This window comes from Patagioenas fasciata, chromosome 6, assembly GCF_037038585.1.
Source record: "Patagioenas fasciata isolate bPatFas1 chromosome 6, bPatFas1.hap1, whole genome shotgun sequence".
In the NCBI taxonomy this organism is placed as follows: domain Eukaryota; kingdom Metazoa; phylum Chordata; class Aves; order Columbiformes; family Columbidae; genus Patagioenas; species Patagioenas fasciata.
The window spans coordinates 39,293,360-39,310,158 of NC_092525.1; the positions used below are offsets into that span (position 1 = coordinate 39,293,360).

At 44.4% G+C, this 16,799-nt stretch overlaps 1 protein-coding gene across 1 annotated transcript in view; it reads left to right on the forward strand.

Annotated features, from left to right (window-relative positions):
* PLA2G4A (phospholipase A2 group IVA) overlaps nt 1–16,799 on the forward strand; it is a 75,178-nt gene that overhangs the window by 34,894 nt on the left and 23,485 nt on the right. Inside the window, exons 5-8 of the mRNA XM_065841956.2 lie at nt 2,514–2,627; nt 5,386–5,423; nt 7,046–7,187; nt 15,701–15,837. Coding sequence (XP_065698028.2) covers nt 2,514–2,627; nt 5,386–5,423; nt 7,046–7,187; nt 15,701–15,837 — 431 coding nt within the window. The remainder of the gene's footprint in view (nt 1–2,513; nt 2,628–5,385; nt 5,424–7,045; nt 7,188–15,700; nt 15,838–16,799) is intronic.

The following is a 16,799-nucleotide window of genomic DNA, read 5'->3' on the forward strand; positions in this document are numbered from 1 at the left end:
TCAGTTCCATAGAACATGAAGAACCATCATACGCGTCCTGCACAAGAGACAACAGTAGGGAATTCAAAACAACCTCACTCAGCTCTGCAGAAAACAATTACCCAAAACAGCTTCCACCAGCTGGGCCGGTGCAGCAGTCACCTGAGCTGGTTCTTGCCAAACGTTTTGGTCGTAGACGTGCAAACCAACCACAAGAAACTTGAGAGAAGTTCGAAATCTCTAACTTTTAGTTCTCGCTTTCTAACGACGAGTCATGCAAATAGGGATCAGGAATTGGAAAGAGGAATGGGGCGCTTCTGGTTTCTTTGTGAGAAAGCATTTGTGGCGACAGGAAGAAGAAAAGAAGAACTCGGGTTCATCAACCTACCCTTGTTGCAGTATGGGAAACAAAAATGATTTGAATTTTGCCTGATAAAACCTTTGTGGATTCTGGGGGCAGAGTCTTACCTGTCTCTTTGCAGATCCTGTGCTTTTTTGGCAGATCTGCAGGAGCTACGGCTGGCTAAATAATTGTGATCTGTGGTATCTCTCATGATCTTCAAAAGATGAGTGGAATGGTGAACTGAGGAATAGGAAATAATAGTTAAAATACACTCCTTTGGTTTCACTGGCATTGTGTAGAGACTGGGCCAGATTCTACTTGGAGTTACACTTGGGCGGCTTCCCTAGTAATGTGGGAGTTTGTTGACTACGAAGTTTGGTTCAAGGGCTCTTTTAGAGGATAAATTATTGAAGTCACAAACAGCAGCAGCCATTGGCTTACTTGTTGCCTTCTTGGGAATAGAACCGCCTCTTATACTCTGCAAAATTTATGCATTTTGATGTGAAGAAGTTGAGATGCTGGTGAGCCATCGATTTCTTACTGTTACATGATCTCAGGCACTTTTGAACATGTGGGTCATTCGCTTCCTTCTGCAGTAATAATGTGACTGGCTCATTTCCCACCAGGCCGAGAACCCCCAGTTACCAAAGCATCTTGTATAATTTGACTAACATTTTATATGGCGTTTCTCAGTTTTCAGCATGGTTTTGTGCATTCATTACAAAGTACAGACTCCACAATCCACTCGACTCCTCAGCTTATTTTAATCTAAATCTTTAACTCTGTCCCAAGTGCAGGTTTCACTCGGAGTTGTAAGAAACTCTCCAAAATCTTATTGAGAAGTTTTTGCTGTTAATATTGGTTTTAAAGGACAGCCCTTGGAGATTGCAGCAATGGACAGAAAGTCCTGCCAGGAGATGCCTTTAAAACAATGAGTTTTGTTCATCATTTCAAAGGGTTGCTTGTGGCACAGGATAAAGAGGATTCTTTATAGCTGAGAAGAGGCTGAACCCAGATGTAGCAACTAGTTATTCAAGTGATTGCATCTTCATTCCTTTTGTTTTATGCAAAAGATATGATCCAAGCCGCAAACATATGTTTTAGAATATACAATTCCACAAAGTGGAAAAAGTTCCTAAGCCAAAAGAGTTTGGAGAACTGATTTAACAGAAGCTACGTAAATGGTAATTTGAAATTCTTTCTGAATATCTTGCTCAAGAGCTTGAAAGGCTGCTACTGAGAAAAAAGACTCCTAGATGTAGGAGCAAAAAGATGGAACGCTGCTCTGCGGTATCCACGTACAGCTTTGGATAGCATTGCCTTTTGCAAAGGTATATGCTCTGACATGGGGAGTATGAGAAGAGACTTGAAGATCTGGCTGGACACAGAGAAAAGCTCTGTGTCATTTGGAATGCTGCACATTTTGCCAAATCATTGCCATAAAAATCTCGGTCTGTAGATACAAGGCTAGGATGCGTGGATTCTATCTCCACTGAAAAGTCGCTGTATGTTTTTTGGTGTATCATGTTTTAAACTATATAAGTTTCTCCCCAGAGAGGTTTTACTAACTGGAAATGTGAAGTAATTGTATATTTTATATGTATATTTAGAAGTTACAGTATCTGCTTAAAAAGATGGCGGGATTTAGTGACAGAAAGGTGCTCAGATGAAAAACCCTTTGTAAATCATAGAATCATGAAATCATTTAGGTTGAAGAAGACCTTTAAGATCACCAAGTCCAACCGGTTAACCCAACACTACCCCACGTCCTTGAGAATCTCATCTGTCCAACCCTCCAGGGATGGTGACTCCAGCACTGCCCTGGGCAGCCTGTTCCAATGCCCCACAGCCCTTTGGGGAAGAAATTCCCCAGATCCAACCTCAACCTCCCCTGGTGCAACTTGAGGCCGTTTCCTCTGCTCCTGGCGCTTGTTCCTGGGGAGCAGAGCCCGACCCCCCTGGCTCCAAGCTCCTTTCAGGCAGTTCAGAGATCAGAAGGTCTCCCCTCAGCTCCTGTTCTCCAGCTGAACCCCCCAGGTCCCTCAGCCACTCCTATTCCTTTTCCATAAAATATATATATATATATATATATATATATATATTTTTTTTTTTTTTTACTTTAGGCATAGGCTGTATGGAATTAAAAAGGGATTTATTGAAACAGAATTGAATACCCCTGTATCTTTTCTAGGTTACTTTGATGGATGCCAACTATGTGATGGATGAGACTCTTGGCACATCCACATTTCCTATATCTTCTCTGAAACTGGGAGAGAAGAAGGAGGTCCAGTTAATTTTCAATGACGTAAGTTGCAACATTCGCGGCTTTGCCTTTGTTGGTGCAGCTTTGAACATGAGGGAAAGTTCTTAATATAGAGTGAAGTTTTGAATTCCAGAAGGGATTAGAATATGCTGCTCAGTGTATTACCTGGTGCCTGTGGCTCCCGGAAAGCTAACAGAAATTCTTTTATCATTATATGTTTCCCTTTCAGTAAATGGCTTGTTGTAACACAGCCCTAGTTGACATGCAATAATGTGTTCATGTGAACGCTCAAAATAAAATACATATCAGTTGGATTATTCTCTTTAAACATAATATGAAATGGATGGAGTTGGTTTAACGGGGATTGTCTGCCTGCACGATAACTCCTGGGAATTGTTGTTAAATATGCATGTAATTGAGCTTGTTCTGCACGTATTAAAATAACAGTCATTTATTAGAGTAACATGTCAGAGGCCATTCTGAACGTAATTCTGTATTTGTAATTGTATCTATCACATCTGGTTATCTTCATATATATATATATAAATAATGCATATACTGTATGTATAAATACCATCTGTATTTCTGTTTGGGGTATAGTTTATTGTATGATCAGAGGACTTGTGACTGCTGTTTTCCACGTGGTTTAACTTTAAAAGCGTGGCTACAACAAAGAACTACTTAAGGCCTATTAGTTGCAAATCAGACAGTTTCATACGTAAGGTTAGCGTTTCATTAGGCATAGCCTTAGGGAAATTGGAATTTCGATACCCTCCTTTTTTTTTTTTCTTTATTTTTTTAAAATTTACTGCATTTTTTGAAATTTCTGCTTATTTCACTGAGTGCTTTAACAGCTCTTGGGCTTCCAGAGCACGGACTGACTGCTGGTGCCTGGTTCTGCCGACACAATGGGAGGTACTGAGAAAGAGCAATACATTCTTTATCCCACAGTTTACAAAGCTCATAAATAATACAAGGCCTCGCCACATTACAGATATGCTTGAACTTCTCATCAGCACTCAGCAAAACTTGCTAGACCACATAGGGAAAGAAATCAGTGAAAAAAGCCAAGTAACTCTGAAATTTGTAAGCATGAAGTCAGATGGAGCCCGATGTAGACGATTTGTGTACACAGTGCGTATTCCTGAGATTTCTGTGACAGTCTGTATAAGGTATAGAAAATGGCCTGCTGGTTCCCGATTGGAACACTTCATTCCAAGGGTTTATTTAATACCATGCGCATACATTTTTTTTTCAACCACTGGATCGTCGCGTGGTTTCCGAAGTGCTTTCTAAATTAGTAATATCAGGTGCGGGAATGGTGTAATTACTGCCCTGCCTTTGAAGTATTTCTATAAGTGACTCTTTGCTCTGTTTCTTCATGTTCTCCCTTTGTTATTTCTTTGCCTTTTCTGTCTCCCACCCCCTCATGCACAGCTCCCGTTTCGGAGGGGAGGAGCGGGGTGCCAGGTTTTGCCAGGGACATGGAGAGGGGCCAAAGGAGCCACAGAAATGGTGCAAGGGTGGAACAGCTCTGCTGGGAGGACAGGCTGAGAGAGCTGGGGTGTTCAGCTGGAGAAGAGAAGCTCCAGGAGACCTTAGCATGGCCTTTCCGGACTTAAAGGGACTGATAAGAAAGATGGGGACAGACTTTTGAGCAGGGCTTCTTGTGACAGGACAAGGGCGATGGTTTTAAACTAAAGGAGGGAGATTCAGACTAGTTTTAAGGAAGAAATTGTTGGCCCTGAGAGTGGTGAGAGCCTGGCCCAGGTTGACCAGAGAGGTGGTGGATGAACCATCCCTGGAGACATCCCAGGCCAGGCTGGACGGGGCTCTGAGCAACCTGAGCTGGTGAAGATGTCCCTGCTCAAGGCAGGGGTGGTGCTGGGGGAGTTGGGAAGGTCCCTCCAACCCAAACTGTTCTATAATTCTATGATAATCTGTTTATAGGCAGAGTGAGATGACACCGTGTGAGACTGTTCCACACGTACCAGGCTCTACTGCATGTGAGAGAGCTCAGGGAAATGAAAATGCCTGTCTGTTCTTAGTTCTATCAACTTTATACTCTCAGATTTTGCCTAAAAAATGCAACTGGTGCTATAACCATAATTTTTTTAACTATCTCCCTTCAGGCGACCCCTTTAAGTGAAAGGCAGAGGAGACCAACCCATCACTTATGGCTCCGGTCATTCTCTGTGGCCTGCGAGTGAAATCATGATGTAGTGCCATTATTAATAAATTACTTCCATCTTTCAGAAACTAGCAAGCGATTGCTCTTCCTGCTTGATAATTTCAAGGTATTTAGCTGTGTTAGGGCACTCGGTGGCTCATGTGTAGAACAGAGCGGCCGTTCCCTTACAAGTCTTTGATTTAGGCGCAAGCTGAGTCTGAAGTTTACCCAGCGAACTGAGAAGGAAATGGCAGATAGACCGCGGCTGGCAGGAGAAACAAAGGATCATAATCGTGTGAAGATAATGAGATCCCTTCAGGCCAAAGATGAATAGCACTGGCTAAAAGTCCATGGAAGAAAGCCAAGAAAATGGGATCTGGTGAATGAAAGTCAGGACGAAGCAGCACCCAGCAGCGTTTTCTATTGCGCTCAGTGCTGGTGTTGTATTTTGGAATCACACTGTGTGCTTTTCTGTAGAACAGAAACACATTAATATATCTCAGAAATGTCCTCTTTTTTAAGAAAAGTGATTTAAAGAAAAATCCTGACAGCAGTAGTTTATGTTCAGGTGTGTTTGTTTTTTTTCCCCTTTGTAAGTGGTGTAACCATATTTAAATATTTCTTGTTTAGGTCACAGAAATGACCTTGGAATTGTCTCTTGAAGTATGGTAAGTATCTCCTATTGAAAAGAGAAGGGTGGAAAATGGATTAGCAGGGAAGATATATTTTATTTTACTCCATTAGAATTTTCTTAAAACATGTCACGTATAGTGCAAAAATTTCTTGTTTTAACATAGAAATATGAGCTGCTGTAAAGTCAGGAGCCTTTAAAATTGAGGGATATTTTGACACTGTAATTCTGTCTTGGACTTAAACACCATTGCTTGTACTAAGAGCTGTGCCCTTTCCAAATGTTTGCAGGAGTGAGGCCAACGTATCTGAATTTCTCATCCTGATTTATATTAAGTGCTTTACTTTTCAAGGGCTTTTTCTTTAATAAACTCACAGCCATCAGGTTCGGCTGTTCTCGTTATTTTACCTTCTGTGGTAGCTTTGTGTCTCACGTTCGCATTCAGCGTATGTGGATGCTCATTACAAAGCTGCCCCTGTAATATAAAATATTGGAGTGTTGATACCACACGGTACTGAAGCCAAAGGCGAAGGTCTCAGCAGGACCAGGATTTCACCATCTCCAGATTTCTTTCTCAACCTATCTCGGTGAAAGACCAAAAATCACCTTGAGGCATCATCAGAAAAATCTCTTCTCAGTCTAAAAATGAATTACTGAGAACAAGGCATTGAAAGTTTTGTTGTTGAGGTACTTTTTTAATCTGTAACTATAAATAGCAGCACTGAGCACTGTAAATGTAGAACGCTTTAATAATGACTCTGGAGACTGCCAGACACCCCCCAGGGATCATTCCTGCTTATCTTTCTGTACCAGTAGAGATGTAGATGTGGGTGGTCCTGAGACCACTCCTAAATCACCCAGGGCTTGTACTTTTATTCCTCTGACATTAAAACCCCTTGGAACGACATACGGGCTCCGTGAGTTAACAAGTCCAACTGAGGTGACAGTTCAGATTGTTCATCCTGCCTCGATATCTGAAATGAGCTGAAGTTGCAGCTTTTATTTAAGTGCAGTATTGAGGTCTTTATGCAGCCCTATGTACATTTTTGATCACACATTGTGGGGAAAAAGCTAGAGAAAATTGTTTTTTCCTCTGGCCAGCCAGTACAATTTGTGCTGAGATCCACACAGTTTTCGATTGTAAGACGGAATGGATACAGAGTCAAAACTACTCTCTCCTCCCTTAACACAAACCTGTAACTTAAGAAGAGTAAATGTTAGCAAAAACGTCTGAACATTTTTCAGTGCAGTCCTTTGTTCTGTGGATTAGCAGAGAATTCAAATTTCTAGACTGTGGATATTTATAATTGTATGTGAGTCGTGAACTCACTTGCTATATTCTCATATTTTTTGGTTTTAGGCCACAAAATAGACCACTTTAAGCTGCAGATTTTGTTTTCAGTAGTATGTGAACAATGATGTTTCTATATAAAATGCGTGCCTTAAAAACGCAGCTTGCCATTGCTCTTTGCGTCCATCACTCCATGGAATCAGCTGTTGCAATTGCGTTACATGAAAAATCTTTTGTTTTATTTTGGTTTTTGTTTTATGTAACTTAATGAGGAATTTACTCTTAACTTCCCGTCATTTCCCTAGGTGATACTTGAACTGTGTTTGGAATTAAGCCTTTTGTTAAAGCCTGTCTGTTTTCCAAAACAGCTCTTCAACTGATCTCCGGTTCAGCATGGCTCTGTGTGACGAGGAGAAGAAATTTCGGCAGCAGAGAAAAGAGAATATCATGCACAGCATGAAATCATTTCTAGGAGAGGAAAACAGCAAGAACTTGACCAGTTCCCGTGATGTAAGTTTGAAGAGTTCCCATTAAGATTAGTATCACCTTCTGCATTTGTCTCTGAACGGCCGAAGGGTTCAATGGAAAGGCAGATGGCAGAAGCAAAACAATTTCTTTTTCCTCTACGCACATGGAATGTTTAGAATGGACAATAAGTTTTTTTTTTTGCTCTGAATTTACAGTTTAGGAGACAAAATCCTGTGCCAAAGTAAAGCTTCACTCATTAACAGGTGGCTAAAGGATTGGTGTCACTTTTCAGGAAAGAGATTGAAGTGCTGGAGCGGGTCCAGAGAAGAGCAACAAGACTGGGGAAGGGACTTGAACACAAGGCCTATGGGGAGAGGCTGAGGGAGCTGGGCTTGTTCAGTCTGGAGAAGAGGAGGCTTAGAGCTGAGCTCAGCACTCTCTAGAACGACCTGAAGGGCAGTTCTAGCCAGGGGGGATTGGGCTCTTCTCCCAGGCAGTCAGCAATAGGACAGGGGGGCATGGGCTTCAACTCTGCCAGGGGAAATTGAGGCTGGAGATTAGAAAGCAATTCTGTGCAGAGAGAGTGGTCAGCATTGGAATGGCTGCCCAGGGAGGTGCTGGACTCACTGGCCCTGGAGGTTTTTAAAATTGAGATTGGACATGGCACTTAGTGCCATGATCTGGTCAATGGACTGGAGTTGGACCAAGGGTTGGACAGAATGTTCGGGATTGGAAGGGACCTGGAAAGCTCATCCAGGTCAGTCCCCCCACTGGAGCAGGAACACCCAGCTGAGGTTCCACAGGAAGGTGTCCAGGCGGGTTTGAATGTCTGCAGAGAAGGAGACTCCACAACCTCCCTGGGCAGCCTGGGCCAGGCTCTGCCACCCTCACCAGGAACAAGTTTCTTCTCAAATTTCAGTGGAACCTCTTGTGTTCCAGTTTGTACCCATTGCCCCTTGTCCTGTCACTGGTTGTCACCGAGAAGAGCCTGGCTCCATCCTCCTGACACTGCCCCTTTCCATATTGATCCCCATGAATGAGTCCCCCCTCAGTCTCCTCCAGCTCCAGAGCCCCAGCTCCCTCAGCCTTTCCTCACACGGGAGATGCTCCACTCCCTTCAGCATCTTGGTGGCTGCGCTGGACTCTCTCCAGCAGTTCCCTGTCCTTCTGGAACTGAGGGGCCACAACTGGACACAATATTCCAGGTGTGGTCTCCCCAGGGTAGAGCAGAGGGGCAGGAGAACCTCTCTGACCTACTGACCACCCCCTTCTAACCCACCCCAGGTACCATTGGCCTTCCTGGCCACAAGGGCCCAGTGCTGGCTCATGGTCACCCTGCTGTCCCCAGGACCCCCAGGTCCCTTGGTCCCTTTCCCCTTAAATAGTATATATATCCATTATATACAAAGGACAAGATGGGGTAAATGCCACTGTAGGACAGAAATCACAGCTTTTCATTTGCACTGGCGAGGTAAACAAACTGCCGTAACTTTTACTTGGTTCTTTATTGGTTGAACTCTTTGCAGGCTGTGCCTGGGTTAAAATTGGGTAAAGGAGCTAAATCCACTCTTTTCCTTTTTGCTCTGATTCTGAATTCCGTGCTTTGTTGAGGCGCTGGTTCTGAGCTGAGCTCGTCATGTGCGGGATGCCCGAAGGGTACGTGAAATATCGGTGGCACGAGGTGCGTGCGGTGCTGCGGGACCTGCCCCTGCCTGCTCCGCACCTCCCGAAACGGCCTTGGCCTTCGTGTCAGAGGGAGGAGGCATAAAATGAGCTGGTTTAATGATACCGTCAACTTAGAAACGATTTACTTTTCTTCCTTTCCTTTGACCTGTTTTATATGATTAGGATTATGAAGTTTATTTCTTCAAGAACGTGTGAAACTGCAGCATTTGTTGACTGGCTGGTGCTCTGGAGCAAGCCAGCGGATTGAGATGGGTCACATCAGAGTGAGGAAGGGAGGCGAACCCGTCCGATCTTTCCAGCAATCTCCTAAAACCCCACATTATTTTGAGTTAATTAAGAATCATAGAATCATTTTGGTTGGAAGAGACCCTTAAGATCACCAAGTCCAACCATAAAAGGATGCACATGGTACAAATCTACTTGTTCTGGAGTAGCTTTTCCATTCTCTTCTGTCTTCCCTGCTTGTTCCCCATCCTGTTCTGCTCCCAGAATTGTGACAGGAAGACCACGTTTATGTGGGGGGGTCAAGCCATGAACAGAGTCAGTGAATTAATCCAAACTGATCCCTTTTTGTGTGTTTTTAGTATAAGCAGAACGTGACGCTCTTTTGCAGAAACTGGAACCGACACTGAGGAATTCCTTTTAAATTCCTTTGAAAAGCAGGCAATAAATGTGTTATTGTCATATAGTTCAGAATTGTCTTGCCTAGTAAAATGTGCGTACTTTCTGAGGAAGATGAAATAATTTGCCAAGTATTGTACATATTTATTTGTAGAGATATAAGCTATCCATATTGTGAAGGAACGTTTTCAAGGCTTTTTAATTTTCAGTTCCATTATTTTAATCTTAACACAGGCAGATCTTATCAGAATAGACATTTGTGGATGTGACGCTGCGCTGATCTCCTAGAGCAGAATAGTCCCTTTCTCAGGGTACAGATATTCTGCCCAGATGCAGTTAGGCCTGGAGCGATACTCAGTGCCCAAAGAATCAGTTCTGTGCAGCTGGTATGCGTGCAGGAATTATTGCAAATGCTAGGCAAGATTTCCTACTCTTTTTGCCATCGTTTTCCCTGGGTATCCCTTGCTGTCTCAAATACTGAGAGTTTCTCAGTTCAGTTGCGCCTTCCAAGACCAGACCGTGATCTCTAATTGCAGGTTTATCTGAGGACTGAGGTAATGCGATCCTCCCCATTTTCATACGCCGAATGTGTATTTCTAAGCTGACTCGTCAGAATTTTTAGCTGCCTCTAGCAATTAAGAAAACCCTTTTGTTCAAATTAGAATACAGTTTTGTCCTTAGAGCCCATCATTTTTGCTTTTATTGCTACAGATGGGAGATAGCGGGAGGATTTATAGGGTGTTTGTAGTCTTAACATGGCATCAGAAGGCAGGAGACGTGAATATTCTTAGCTGCCTGTGAGTCATTGTTTAATCTTAAACAAGTCGCTTACTTGCTCAAAGTTCACCTAAGTTTCTTCATTTGTGAAGAGCAACTCGTGTGCCTTGCAGGAATGCCGGGAGACTTTAATACCTGTGAAATAATTATCCATCCCTGGCTGGGGAAGTGAGTGCTTCCAAATTTCCTTACTTCATCTTGAGGCACATTCTGAAAACACAGAGGGTGAGATTTCTCATACCTGTGTTACCGCTCAGCGTATTTTTATAATTCTTGTTGCTTTAAACAATTTTCTAAAAATGCCATAATTAAAGAAAGCGTCTATTCCCAAAGACTGCATTTGCAGAACGCTTTTTAATAATCATCCCTATACCCCATGGCATTTTGTTTTGCGCCACAGGTCTGGATTTTGTGCGCTGTGTTTCCAGGGCATTTGAATAAAGACATCTACACCACTCATTCCCAAAACAAGATTTAATATGTTTTAGCTTTGCTTTTTGTTGACAGATGACTGGAAAATACTACAATTGAGATTTTTTTTTTTTCAGAGCTCGCTTTTCTTGAACCATATCTCGTTTCCCAAATCCTTTCCATTTTCATGCCCGGTTTGGTGATGAAGCGCTTGTGGAGATGACCCATATGGTGCTGAGCTTGTCCACGCAGCACGAGGCCCCATGGATCTGAGAAACAGCACAGATATATCAACAAGACGCTTGGTCTGCTCCATTAAATGCTCTTCAGTGGAGCTGGAATGGTATCTCAGTGGCTTTGTCCAAAAGCAGCGTGGGTCCCTCAGCCTTGTGTTCAATTCCCATCTTTGCCATTGACTCACCGCATCATTATCTTGTGAGTCACTTAAAAATGGTTTTGGGTCTAAGTTTACTAATCTGCTCAGATGGATTTGGTACCTCTGCCCCTATTTTATCGATTCTGTACAAAGGCCGTTGGGTTCAGAGCTCCCAAGAGCGGAGCCCGTGTAGATGGAGAAACCTCCATGCCTCCATCTTTACTCTGTTCTTTCTCAGCCGTGTAACGGTTTCTTGGTTCTTTTCCCTCTGGACTCTCTCTGCAGCTTCTTCCCCCTGCCCCATTTATCTTAGACATCAACTCATAAAATAGATGTCATTTCAGATTTTACCATTTCTTGCCCTTACACATTTTGGAAACTGAATCGCATCTAAAGGGCCGCTTTAACAAACCTGCCCGCTTGGAAATGTGCTCCCCTCTTCAGAACTCAACCTTCAGCACCCGGCTTTTGCCTGCAAGTCAACGTGCATTCAGTTGGCTGAGATAAATGAACGTAAAGGCGCAGCAGATGATTGTTGCAGTTCTTTTTTCATGGCTGAAAAGCTTTCTTTACTGCGGGAAGCCTCTGTAAGGTGTCGCCGTCTGCTTTAGAGCTCTTTAGTTGAATTGAATTTCTGGAAATAAGGTAGCGATCGCAACTCTTTGTACTTTGTTATCAAGAGGAAAAGAAGCGATTTTATACTATACATCCACCGGCCTCTCGTTAAACTCGCCCTCCAGTCTATGGAGCTGTGATTCCCAGTACACCTGTGGATTAAATATGTGTTTGCAGCCAGGATGCTCGTGACTTCTCGACTGTCTTTGTCGATCGTCCCTACAGATTCCTCTGCATCCTGAAGAAAACTCAGATTTTCCCTTGTGTTCATTGCTGATGAATAGAGCTGTTGAGTAGTGGTGCTTTGGAATTGCTCTCACATACTTTTTCCAGGCTTGCACCTGCAAACCAATCTCGGTCCTGTTGGGATTTGCCCGCGGAGGTTAATTAGGTAGTGTTTGTAAAGAGCTTTCAAAGCCTGATGTACATTATGAAGTTCGTGATTAGTAATGCGGCCCTTCTGTTCAAAGCAAGTGCTCCGTTATTGGGGCGTTGGCTTAACAAAACAGGCACGTCCTAAGCCTTTACCTTTGTTTTGTCGTTTTTTGGTAGATAGCTATCTCTGAGGTGCGGGATGCAATCCAATACCAGAAATACCTATGGTTTCTATTCCTGAAGCTTAACACTTGTGAAGAAGATAATCAAATCATCTCACCGCATCACAAATAAGCAGTTTTTGCAAGAAGCGTCTCGACGTATTTGGTCATTGTGCGTTATTACGTCCGTGTGACTGTGTTTTCGGTCCACAGAGCAGTTTCACAGCTTGGCGCATGGAGTCCGCAGAACGAACCGCAACTCAGTAAACACACCAGTCCTTTTTTTAGAACTACTCCCATCTATTGACACCTTGAATTGTGTTTCAGTGAAATTTTTGACTGATGACCGGTTTGATCAGATAGGGACTTTCTGCACGACTCTGTAATTCTTTTTACACTTCGTAACAACCAAGCGGCTGTTACCTTATCACCACTGAACAGTGGAAAATTCTTGTAGGTTTCGGAAACTGGGAACCAGGTGGGAGCTTTGCTGAGTCTAAAACGCTCTGGTGATGGTAGCGAGTGAATTTTGGTTGTATTTTGTCTTCTTTCGAGATACTTGGGGAAACTATGCAGTGGAAGGGAACAGCTTTGAAGTCAGGACTGGGGAGTAAGAAGGAAAGAAGTGTAAAATAAACCCCCTGTAGATAGATTTTCAATGTGGCGTCACTTATAACTGGCCCTGCTTTTCCTCACTTTGCTGTCTCTTGGTAGCTGCACAGTTACACACGAATTCTCCTTCCCTCTGCTGTAGTTTTTTGCAAGGTTATTCTGAATTTGAGACTGTTTACATGCTATCTAGTAATAGCATATTTTTATTTGAAAACGTGTTTTTAAACTCCTAGCCAAAATATGATTTGTCTCTCTTCTGGTTCTGATTAGTAATTGTACTGCTTTTGGCTCTGTCACAAAGATGTCATTTGGATTAAAGATGGTGCTTGGAATGCTTTAAAAATTTCTGTGGTCTTGTAACTAAATAGTTTATTTAATAACTAAATTTAAATCTGGGATTATGAATAAGAAGGACAGGCATTCTAAAGAAATTCTGAGTATATTTTTAGTTAGAAATCTTGCTACAAGTGGTGACTTCTTCAAATAAATTCTAATTCCTCAGATACCAGGCAATTAGAGTTCAGCGTAACAGGGCATCGCGGGGGTGACCACTTACTGATGCTGAGACCTGACGCGGTTTATTCGCCCGATTTGGAGACTTATTGGTTGTATTTTAAGGCCTGCAGCGGTGCCACAGATCTGTGCAAGTGAACTGCACTTGAAATTCTGCACGTTATTTCAGTAGGCAGGGCGCTGACTTCCCCTGGGAGGACGGCAGCCAGATCGGGACACTTCTGGTCTTCAGAGAAAGCCCTACGCGGCTCATCCCGTTGCTCAGCAGTCTGAATCCCAGTGCCACCACATCCCCAGTGGTACTTTCTTTCTGATCGCAGCCCAGAAACTCCCAAAAGATGTGTCTCCAGTTATATCCTGATGTTCTGTGCAACCAAGGAGCTGCTTTCCCATAGAACACAGCCCCCTTGTATGCTTTCCCTGCCTGCATTGCCTCCTCCACCCATCCATGGCAATGTACCAAGCGTCCCTGCTGTGCCACCAAATCTAGGACATTCTGATTGTGTCAGAGGCCTGTGATTGCACTTGAACTTCCAATTTTTCTTGTCCATCAATCTAGAGACACTGGAGAATGTTTCATTTGGAGCAGGAACACACAGGCCTCACTTCCAGCTTTTTCTCCCCTGCGTTCCTCCTGCCTTTGCAACATTTGCAGCCTTTACTCGCTTAGGTCCTCGTCACTGAAGTTTGTCTGATGTCTCCCTCATTAAATTAGCAAGTCTGTTCATGCAGGTGTTCCTCACTCTGTTGGTCAGGTGGTTTCTTTCTTCTCCTGCGGACCATCTGCGTGAGCACGCAAGGCTTCGTGATCAAGAAGCCAAGAGTCTCACTGATGACACTGCCTGAGCCTGATAGCATCTGCTGCCTCACTGATGACACTGCCTAAGCCTGTTAGCATCTGTTCCTCTTCCAAACTGGAAAGAACAAGTCTGCAGGCCCCAATCTTGGGTGCCTGTGCCCCTCGTTCTTGCTCTGAGGGGGGTCTGGCTGGGGTGTCCCCTGCCTGTGTCGCTGCTGCCCGCAGGGCTGAGCAGTCCCACGTCCTCCATGACAGCACTGGCTCCTGTGTCACCAGAACTCTGAACGGAGGCCAAGAGCTGCAGGTGGGAGGTGTCTGTCACTGCCAGCAGGAGCAATCTTGCAGCTCCCCTCTCCTGGGAATTCCTGTTTTTGTCCTGCCCTTGTGTTACCTCAGTCAGATCTTCCTCTTGCCTGCATGGGAGCCAGGCGCATTTAGAATCACAGAATCGTTTTGGTTGGAAAAGACCTCTAAGATCATTGATTCCACCCTTAACCCACCCCTGGCACTGCCCCATGTCCCGAGAACCTCATGTCCGTCTGTCCAACCCTCCAGGGATGGTGACTCCGGCACTGCCCTGAGCAGCCTGTTCCAATGCCCAACAGCCCTTTGGGGAAGAAATTGTTCCCCACATCCAACCTCAACCCCCCTGGCGCAACTTGAGGCTGTTTCCTCTTGTCTTATCACTTGGGAGAAGAGACCGACCCTCGCTCGGTCCAACCTCCTTTCAGGTAACTCTAGTAACCATCTAGAAACATTTAACTGCCCTTTATGTCCCTGCCTGCTAGGTTCTTTGTTATATGCTGTTTCGCCTCCTGGGTGTCCATAGGGATAAGATAAATAGGAAGCTGGAAGGAGTCATGCTCTGCTCCTGTGTGAGGTTTCCACCACGGCAGACAGGACCTGTTGTGCTGCTGGTGGGTTCTGGCGTCTCTTGCTTGTGGTTGGCCGCACTCTCCTCCTGCGCCACGGGCCCAAAATCAGAGAACCGCAGAGTGTCCTGAGCTGGAGGACCCACAGGATCATGGAGTCCAACTGCTGTCCCTGCACAGGACACCCCACAGGTCACCCCGTGTGTCTGAGGACGCTGTCCAGTCTCTTCTTGAACACTGTCAGGTTGGGCCGTGACACCTCCCTGGGAGCCTGTTCAGTGTCCAGCACCTCTGGGTGCAGAACCTTTTCCTCATGTCCCACTGACCCTCCCCTGGCAAAATGCTTCTGCCCTCCAGCTCTTTGTGAAGCAGGAAGGCCTGAGTAAATGATACTGAGCATCACTCTTAGGGCCAGGTGACATCATGGGTGGGATTACAGTACTGTTCCGTTCCATGTATACTGTTTAAAAGTTGCATCTCCAAGTGCTTTGTTAAAGTACTTTGTTGTCTCTTACACACGTACCACTGCGAGACTACAGAATACCTTCTTTTTGGCTTGCTAGAGCTTTTGTGCCCAGATTTGGAGAAGCACAGGTCTTTTTGTGAGGATCTTGGGATGGTCACCTATGAATTGCACAAGTATGTTTGGCCTGAGGTTGATGAATAACATTTATTTAGTACTTTTAAGTCTTTATCAGCATGGATGTGGTGATACACTGTTCTTCCCGTCTCTGCAGGTGCCAGTGATCGCGGTGCTGGGCTCAGGAGGTGGATTTCGCGCCATGGTCGGCTTTGCTGGCGTCATGAAAGCGCTTTATGAATCGGGAGTTTTGGACTGCGCGACGTACGTTGCTGGTCTCTCGGGATCCACGTGGTAAGGGGCTTTTTCCTTTGTTTTTCTTCACTGTTTCTTCAGGCAGTTCAAGAAGGAATTTTTGTAAGACTTGACTTATTTCTAAGGTTCTAATTCACTGGCAGTTTTATGCATACACAATCAGTGCAGCAGAGACATACGGAGCAGCTGCCTGGCAGCGTAGCACGTTGGTGGGGCAAGTCTGCTGGTTGGGGTGGTTCAGAATGGCTCCGTCTCCAGGTCATCTCCAAGGAGTTCTGACAGCAGGAGAGGATGAAAAAAGATGCACCCACGTTTCTGAATCAACAGCTAATGTTTTATGTACTCTGTAACTGATTCTTTCATCTTGATAACCAGAAAAATAACAGAATTCATGCCACTGATATATATGCCACTCGTGCAACCGAAGCTGCGTTATTTCCTTTTGAGGTACTTTTCAGAGATTCTCAACATCACTGGAAGATCTTTTGCTCCGTTTTATACTCAGTAGTCCTCTTCTTAGTGGATTTACTGGGGATGTATAGGACCTGTTCTCTAATTCTTTCTTAGCGTAAGGAGATTTGAGCAGATGTGTTTCAGCTTGTAGGAAAGCGCATCGATCGACTGCCATGCTGCAGAGTGTCCTGCTGTGCATTGCCACATATCGCTCCTATTGTCACTGTTTAATGTAGAAATTACATTGGTTTTTCAAACAGTTCTGCCTGTCAGATGGGAGGAAAGATCTACAAAGATGTCTCAGTTTGAATGTCCTAAGCAGGTAGTGATGATGTCCTCGTGTCTGACTCAACGGATGCCTCAAACCGTTGGCAGGAACAACATCAACAGGGAAAAATCAGAGTGATGTCACTGTGTGAAAGGCATTTTTTGGGTGCTGTGAGCTCAGTGTTTGTGGGCAGCAGAACACTTTGAACCCCAGGATTGCGGCTGCATCAACCACTCTTCTGACTGAGCGGGTTTCTCCCTGCCCAGTGCTGGAAAGCCGT